At 36.3% G+C, this 9798-nt stretch overlaps 1 protein-coding gene across 6 annotated transcripts in view; it reads right to left on the bottom strand.

The window, feature by feature from the left end:
* LOC106883607 (tripartite motif-containing protein 2) overlaps positions 1-9798 on the bottom strand; it is a 209019-nt gene that overhangs the window by 3919 nt on the left and 195302 nt on the right. For all 6 annotated transcript variants that reach the window (XM_014934695.2, XM_014934697.2, XM_052972201.1 and 3 more), the window contains one exon: positions 38-2072. In XM_014934695.2, coding sequence (XP_014790181.1) covers positions 40-2070 — 2031 coding nt within the window. In that variant the 5' untranslated portion in view covers positions 2071-2072 and the 3' untranslated portion in view covers positions 38-39. The remainder of the gene's footprint in view (positions 1-37; positions 2073-9798) is intronic.

Below are 9798 nucleotides of genomic sequence, written 5' to 3'. Positions count from 1 at the left end.
AAAAAAAAAAAAAAAATAAATAAATAGCGCTACTGACCTTCACTTGTATCGGAACTTTTTGAGACAGTTGTTTCCCAAATCAACCACATAGACGTACTGTTCTTGAGTGGTGATCAGACCACTGGGTCGCATCAACTTGTCGTCAAAACTGTCAATTGCAAACTGGAAATTTCCATTGGAACTGAAGATCTGCACAACACCTTTACCTCTGTCAGTTTTTGTAGCAAGGATTAGGCCATTTGGGTCGACAGTTATACCTTCGTATTGTCCTTTGCCAGTGTTGCTGACCTGGCGCAGAAACTTGCCGTTTTTGTCAAAGATTTGTATCCGATGGTCTGAAACGAGGATCTGATCATTACAACCGACACACACCGACGTTAATAACTTAAACTCTCCTTCTTTGCTTCCCTTTTTACCGAATTGTTGAAGGAGATTGCCTTCAGCATCAAATATCAACACTTTGGCTGCTCCCATATCACCAATGATAATGTCGCCTTTGCTATTTACAGCCACATCAATTGGTTCCTGGAAATGACTCGATGTAAATTTCGAGAGCAATTCTCCCTCGTTGCTTAATGTGTACACCATTTTTGTGCGCCAGTTCACAGTAATGAGGTTCCCGGTTGGGCTGACACACACTCCAATACCACTTTGTCTCTCAAGTGCCTCAGAGTTTATGTGACGTTCCAACACCCCATTGCTGTTTAAAACTTTGATGCGACTATTACCGGTATCTGAGATAAAAATGGAACCTTCTTTGTCTGTTACTACACGCACCGGTTGTATGAAATTGTCTAGGCCTGTCCCCCGACTTCCGTATTTCCAAATTGGGTTGTTATGGTCACAGACATCTATTACATATGGACTGTCTTTGATGGGCCGATCAAAGATGCTGATACACAACTTCAGCTTACCAGCTTTGGGCGGCACAAAACTTATTTCATAGGTCCCATCATCTTTGTCACGGATTTTTGTGTCAATTAATTGACCAGAAGCTGAACGCAGTTCCGTAACAACTGGATCGCAGCCTGTAGTTCGGGGGTTACCATGGTAATCAACAGTAACAACTGTAATGGTTGAGCGCAAATGGGTAATGGCTTTGTTAATTTTTGCAGTGGAGAGTGCAGGAAATGTGGTGCTTACTTTAATGCAACCAAAATTAGCAAGCGCATTCGATATGTCCTTGTATGCAGTGTTATGTTTGAATTCACATTTAATGAAGTGGTTTTCACGTGGCTCCCCTAAGGTACTGGTAGCGTCGAGTTTCTCATTTAAATCTCCAATCTTTTTTGTGATGTTCCGAACTTCAACTTGGTACTGTAATCCATCACATTCATTTTGAACTTTTTCTTTCTCTGCCTGAATCAAATCTAATTGTTCCTTGAGATCTCCCTTTTTATGTTCTCGGATCTTGCGAACTTTTTGGAGAACTTCATGCCGTCTTTTGTCAATTAGATTAATAAGATCCTGGAAAGTACGATTAATAGTCTCTATGGCTCTTTCAACACTATTTTCAAGGCGGAGCATTTCACCAGACACATTATCATAAGCCGTTGTCAGATTCCCAATGCACAACTGGGCCTTGTACAAGAGAATTTCTGACATACGTTTTATTGCTATAGAAAAAGGTATCACAGTGTGTTCACTGGCCCCCTTGCCGTAATGCTCACCTCCAGTGCATAGAGTGCAAAATACCGTATCACAGGTTTCACAAAATAACAACTCTTGGGAGGGATGATTGGAACATTTTGGGATGACATCTCGGCGCTGCTGAGACATTAGATCCAAAAGTTGGTTGACGATAAAACTGGGTGGAAAAGAAGTCACCCCACCTCGTGGGATGTTGATGGTTTCTCGGCAGATTGGACAACGAAATGTTCCGGTGTCGTGGACTTGGGCTTCAACAATGCTCACCAAGCAACTCTTGCATACTGTGTGCGAGCAAGGCAGCAGCTTAGGAGAATGCTCGGCGCTGTCGTAAATGCAGAGACATGTTCCACATGTCAGAAAACTATCGTTGAAGTCTTCATAGTTGATTGAAACAGTCTCCACCAGGGTAGATGACATCATACCTGGAACAAACAAAAAAAAAGGTAAGAAAACATAAATATTAATAGTTAATGATTTCTTAATTACATGAAAAGCTAAACAAAATTTATAGTTTTCTTAAAAAAAAAAAAAACATCTGGTACCAAGTTACAGGATTTTCAATTCTAGTTTTTGTTTGAGGGCATTTATGATACAGTATCTCTTTGAAACTACTCAACACTTTCAAGATGGTACAATAAGGGGCTCTTTTTTTTTTTTTAACAAACCTGTTTTCTCTGTTGTTACTTTTTCACTGTCAGACAAATGGAGGAAGATTGAAACAGAAATCAAATAGCTAAACCTATATTAACCAATTCTACGTAATACTACAAACACAGAAAGAGGTGCATTTAAAGCAATATATACCACACAAGATTACATTTAAAATCCAAAACCTGGAAAGTCAATAGCATTTTTAAATTATCAAACTGCAATTTATAGATATACAATAATCATCAAATTTGCTGTTTTATAACATATCTGACAAGATTCAACAACAGATAATATTTTTTCCATTTTATATAACAAAATGAGCAAAGAAAATTGCACAAATACACAAGCATTATATATACACAGGATGGTCCAAAAGTAGGTTTACAATTATTCAATTATCTCTTTCGAATTCATATATTAACAGTTTAGATCTTAATTATAAAATAATATGAAACCATTATTCTATGCTAATTTAGTTAATTTTGTCAAGCTCCCTTTTCAGTTTGTAAGATAGAAATTTAAATGTAATAAAATGTTTTATAAGAAATTTAAAGTACCTACGTGATAACTGTAAACCTACATTTGGGCAACCCTATGTGTATGTATGTATGTATATATATATATATATATATATATATATATAAACATTCACAGACACACGTGAATGTGTGTGTGTGTGTAATCATCATCAATATTTGAGCTTTTAAAGAAGATTAAAAACAGTAAGTAACATTCACTGAAAAGAGAACTCAATACAGATGTAGTGTCAAAATATCTTATACAGAGTGACTGTGACTTTCAAGTCTGACCAAATCAGTCAATTAGAAGTCATAATCATTCTAAATTTCTGTCATACATATATATATATAAACTGGCAATATGACCATCCCCAAGTACAACAACATATATATATATATATATATATCAAAACAGAATATTGAAAACGAATTTTAGGTATTATTATGCATCATTACATATGTTTCATTTGCTAATATGTGAGCTGAAGAAGATTTGAGTGCTGTTTCTAGCTAAATGAGCATCCGGGTCAAAAATCCTTCATGGTGTTAATCCGTAGTTAAAGAAAGTTATCTCTGTGTAAAATTTTGTATCACATTTTGTTTTACAATTATAATGGCCATGATTAACCTTCCAGCACGAAAGGGTGGATTCTACATAAGATAGTTATGTTACTAACAATTCTCCCATGTAGTTTTGAGTTTTTTAATGTAACAGAATGACAAGTTAAAATGACCTCACCCTCCTGTCTTAGTTGCAAACACAATTGGCTAATAAAAATTGAAGTAATTCTATGCCAACAGAGACTTCCTCATTGGCCCCTATTGTTGTTGTTATTCCCTAGGGTGAAAAGCATTCCAGCCAGGGCCATCCTATCTTTCACTCAGACACGTATCCAACACAGTAACCCTTTACTGTGGAAATCAGATATATCCACTCAAAATTTCATTATCCTTAACTGCAGCAAGAAGTTTAATGAGTCAATCTATCTTTTGGTGAGGAATGTCATGTTTGAAACTATTTTCTGCTGAGATATGTCATGCTTATCAGCAACGAGACTTATGAAAATTATCAATTCCATTGCTTGGTAGATAGATATTCAACATCATTGCAGGAATAACAATGAAATTTAATTTCCCAATAAAAGGCTTAAGATGGTCAGATTTCATTAGAGTGAGATTTGGCTGCTATATCAAGCAAGCTGAAGATCCATATAGAAGCCCCATCATGAGTTTATGTTAGCTGTTTGTATTTCTAGGGGACAAAGGAGACAGTTTATTTATGCGAATGTATGTATGTGCTCCACATAAGGTTCAGTATGTCCTAATACCTCTAACATTTTTCACCACTGTCAATGAATATATCATCATCATCAATCATTGTTATATAGTAGTTCCTGCTAGGCTTTCGTTCTGTGTTGCATAATAAAGTTTTCCCCTGAGGAGCCATTGTGGATCTAAATCCAAATGCATTATGAACACCCAATGGACAGGGTGCAAATAGCCACAATGGCAAAAACATGCATAAAGAACGAGTGGTATGAAGTGAATTTATGTGTTTATCATATTTTTTCATTTATATATATATATATGTATATATATATATATACGACGGGCTTCTTTCAGTTTCCGTCTACCAAATTCACTCACAAGGCTTTGGTCGGCCCGAGGCTATAGTAGAAGACACTTGCCTAAGGTGCCACGCAGTGGGAATGAACCCGGAACCAGATGGTTGGTAAGCAAGCTACTTACCACACAGCCACTCCTGCGTATATATATATATATATATATATATATATACATACACACACACACACACACACACTGCACTTCATATTTGAGGTGCTCTGAAGAAGCTCTAAGTTGTTAGTTAGGCACTCAACTATGAGTCCAATGCATCTTGTAGCAGAAACAGCTGTAAGCTAATGAAGTTCATACGATAATTGTTTATTTCTTTGTCATTTCATTTTTTTATTACCACTCTGTACTTGACTAACACTTCATTCTGAAGCATTGTATATCGAGCTCTACACCAAATTATTAGTATCACAATGCCTAAACAAAATATGTTACATACATACACACACATCATATGTATTCCCCTCTGTGTTGGCCCCTTGTGGGCAATAAAAAAAATATAACACATAGTATGTAATTGTCTATACAAACACATCATTACATTTCAATGTAGGAAAATAAACAAAATGCCCACATCCAGCACAATCAAGCATTTTTATACAATTATTACTGTGTTAATTTATAATTACTTTACCTGTTGTTTAGTTAATCTTAACACATTAAATCAACATTTAAACTGCCTACTAATAAATTTCTCAGTAACAGAAATTCTGCACAAAATCATCATCAGATGGTTTGACTAATGTCTGGAGAGCCAGCGGCTGCACCAGGTTCCAATCTGATCTGGCAATGTTTCTACAGCTGGATGCCCTTCCAAATGCCAACCACTCCAAGAGTGAAGTGGGTGCTTTTTACATGCCACTGGCACAGGAGTCAGTCAGGTAGGTCTGGCATTGATCACATTCAGATAGTGTTTTTTATGTGCCACCAGCATGGGAGCCAGTCAGGAGGAACTAGCATCAGCCATGTTCAGATGGTGCTTTTTATGTGCCACAGGAGCCAGTCAGGTGGACCTGACATCAACCACATTCGGATGATGCATTTTACATGCCACAGAACGGGAGCCAGTCAGGGGGCACTGGCCACAACTGCACTCCACTATAGGTACAAGGCCTGGAATTTTGTGGGAAGGGGCTAGTCGATAATATCAATCCCAGTACTCATCTGGTGTTTATTTAATTGACCCCGAAAGGATGAAAGGCAAAATCAGCCTCAGTGGAAGTTGAACTCATAATGTAAAGATGGGAGAATTGCCAATATGCATTTTATTTAACGTGCTAAATAATAATAATAATAATAATAAATTCAAATTACGATAAACGTAAACAAACAAACGACGTTTGCTTTTAGAAGCATTGAGATGTCTTAGAAAGTTAAAGAAGTGATTTTTAAATTTTCAATCGCAGGATAATGCTAATAATATAGCCTGAACAGGATAAACTACCCCTATTTTGCAGAAAAAAGTGTAGGTGGTTAGCTGTAATAATAATAATAATGATAAATTCACTTAAGACATGGAATTATATTTACCCACTTTAAATGCTCTGAGTTTTGGTAAATCTTAAAAATTAAGGGTCTTCAAACTTCAGAATGTCATATTTAATTTAATCAAAGTGACAATATAATAATAGCAGAACATGGAAAACATTTGCAAGAATTACAAGACATTGTAGGAATCACTTCTGCTGCTGCCAGACAGCACCAGTGATGGAAATTAATGACAATACAATACATTATTTTTAAGGTTCTCAAACCAAATGCGATTACATTTCATAGAGATGAATTCAAGAAAGGTTGCAGAGAGGAGAAAATATGGTAACATCAACCATCACAATGATGGAAAAATAGCTAGAAGGAACAAAAGAAAGTGTGTGTGTGTGTGTGTGCAAGAGAGAGAGATAGAGAGCATATGCATGTATACATCTGTGAAGTTTCTTTCCGATTTTAGTAAACTCAGTTTATAAAAATGATTTTGCTAGGGAGATTAAAGATTAAGGTTTTTACAGTGAAGGAGATTAAATCAGATGTAGACAGTTGTATGTGTTAACTACTTGATTGATGTTTTATGATTTTGGGTCCCTACCATCGATCTTATTGAAGTATTTATCCAGAATTCTCTGGAGCTATAAGAGTGGTGCCCCAGCATGGCTACTGATCTCAGGCTGAAACAAGTACTACTGTAAACCCATGGCCTGGTCACTATTGATAATATACATGTTGTGGTTATCTAATCAAACATTACCGGAGACTATTCAATGTTATGGCACAGACACTAAACAAGAGATCTGAAAGATTAATTTAACACATTTGTATGTGATACATTGTCCATAACTCAATGCTGCAAACATCACTTGTCTTTTTTCTTTTACTTGTTTTAGCCGTTGGCTATGCTGGGGCACCACCTTAAAAGGTTTTAGTCAAAGAAATCGACTTACTTTTTAAGCTTCATACTTAGTCTATTGGAATCTTTTGTCAAACTGCTAAGTTACAGGCACAAAAGCAAACCAACACAAAGGTGTGTGTGTGTGTAAACACACTCTCACACAAACTCCATCTACCAAATTCCCCAAGACACTGGTCGGTCTTGGGCTATAGTGGAAGACACTTGCTCAATGAGTCATACAGTGGGATTGAACCTGAAACCATATGATGCTTCCTTAAGACTGTAAGGTATGATCTGAGAGAAAGACTGGCTGTTACTTCTAGCATGGTGAATGATCACATAAAGGCTCCATTGTAGGTTTGTATAGTGTAGTTATACATCAAGCAAACCACCAGAAAGAAAACTGGATTATTTTGCACCCAAGTAACTTAAGCCATGGTGACCATTTCTCTATTGTAATATCAAAAGCTAGCATTAACCCTTTAGCATGTAAACCGGCCATATTTGGTCAACATTTTCTACCTATTTTAAGTTCAAACAGGCCAGATCCAGCCTCTCACACCCATCCTACAATGACATTCTACAAATAACATTCAGATCATCCAAATTGCAAAGCTACAGGATAATGCAAGATTAATTCAAAACAACGTGAATAAATAAGTAAGTATTACATTTGACAGAGCAATTTGAAGACTAAAGGATTAAAGAAAGATTTGGTTCATTGTGACACCACATCAGACAAACATTCATATTTCAACTGTACACAGAGTTCATTTTCTCTGCCCACTATTCCTGAGAGTTTCATGAGGATGGAGTTCTCAGGCACCTCCTCCATAGGGTCATATCAGGAGCAACAGTCATCAGACTTTCCAGCTGGATTCCTGAGCATGACTAACTGTGATTACAGATATTATCCATTCCTAGTCTACCCTAGGTTTCTTACCGGTTGACATGGCTTGAAAGATCCATCTTATAATCCTTTCCTCTGACATTCTTATCACCAGCCCGCAATACTGGAACTGTGACCTCTCAATGCAGAGAAGTAGTGACTCAATCTGGAGAGACTCCCTAACCTCCAAGCTAAGCACTTTGTCGAATAACATTACCTTAACACCTGTAAATGGTTTGAGAAGGCTTCAACGCTTGAGAGTTTCAAAATCAAATCTCAGATTCAACAGCTTACCATGGAGCTAACATCCTATACACAGATACATAGCAATTTACTTATCTTCTATCTTTTACTTGTTTCAGTCATTGGACTGCATCCATGCTGGGGCACTGCCTTGAACACTTTAGTTAAAAGAAATCACAGCAAGTACTTATTTTAAAGTTTGGAACATATTCTATTGGCTTACTTACATTCCTGTAACTTAGAGGTTTGGCAAAAGAGACCAATACTAGTTGTCAAGTAGCAGTGGGACACACACACACACACACACACAGAGCAGGTTTCCACATAGTTTCTCTCTACCAAATTCACTCACAAGGCATTGGCCAGGTAAGGGCTATAGTAGACATTTGCCTGAGGTGCCATGTAGTGGGACTGAACTCCAAACCATGTGGTTGCGAAGCAAACCACAGACATGCCTCTGACTATTAAAAAAAAAAACATAAATCATTAAAAGAAATTATAGAAAACAAAACAAAAATTGAAGTGAAATAAATAAAACACATAAATTAAAATGTAATAACTAAAGACAGCAGCTGGATAAAAAGGTGACTTGGGTGAGCAAAATTAGAAAGAAAAAGTGACAAAATCTTCCTAAATTCTATATTAGCACTAAGAAAACTAAGACACACAAAAAGATACACAAATCAACAAGATACTCCCAGAATAACTCAAAAGAATAAATAAACAATGTGATCGTAAAAGATTTATCTAAATTTTGCAAGTGAGACAAGAAACAGAATTGAAAGATAAGGTGTATATATTTTCAACAGAAATTATTCAGATGTTGGTGAACTAAAACAATGGGTTTTTCAAGTGGTTTTGTTTGAAGTGATTATTTCTCTACAGCTGCCTGGGTGACTTGTACACATTCTAGAACAGGCGAGGGCAACCTTTCTCAAGAAAGCAGGCCACATGAAACAAGGTTCATCATTAGGCAGGCCACATGAAACAAGGTTCATCATTAGGCAGGCCACACTACAAAAAATTTAGCATATCTACGCAAGTGTGCCTCCCACCCTGAATTTGTTTCCTAACTTTCAGAAGCAGGGACATTTTTAAATGAAATTTTCTACAAATACCTTTCAAATGATATAGATTCTGATTATATTAGAATTTACTGTAAAAAAATTTTCAGAGGGGTTGGAGAGGAGTTTCAAATAATACACCTGAGTTGACTTTGTTTCTTCATAACTTTCAAAAGAAAGAGTATTTTTTAATGAAATATTCTCCAAATACCTTTCAAATTTCGTAACTTACGATTATGTTGGAATTTGATGTGTAGAAACTAAGTAACTGGTGGGTGGACACATAGATACTGAAAATCAACACAATTTTTTTTTAAATTACAAGTTTTCATTTTGTCATGTGTCACTATGTATGTGAGACTGGCCCTCAAGGTTTTTTATTTTTATTTTTCCACAACAAACTGTGATATAATCGTAATCTACACCACCTAAAAGGTATTTGTATAAAATTTCATTGAAAAAAATTAACTCATTTTTATGAAAGTTATTAGCAAATAAAGTCGGAGTGAATGGAATTGTGTGAATATGCCAAAAATTTTAAGCGTTATTTCCCCCTCCCCCCCCCCACGAAATTAGGTGTGCCACTCAGATCGAAGTATGGTCTGCGGTCTTCAGTTCACTGTACTAAAAACTGACAATGATCATCTCAAACGTGAAATTTCACTTTTCTCAAACCAACAAGGAAATTATAAGCCAATATCTTTCACGTGAGCTGTAGTTAATTATACAGTAATGGACACATTTTTCGTAGGATTCACCTTAGAA

The sequence above is a fragment of the Octopus bimaculoides genome, chromosome 12 (genome assembly GCF_001194135.2).
Source record: "Octopus bimaculoides isolate UCB-OBI-ISO-001 chromosome 12, ASM119413v2, whole genome shotgun sequence".
NCBI classification, from domain to species: Eukaryota; Metazoa; Mollusca; class Cephalopoda; order Octopoda; family Octopodidae; genus Octopus; species Octopus bimaculoides.
Note: the sequence above shows the minus strand (reverse complement) of the source record. Positions and strands in the feature narration are given on the sequence as shown.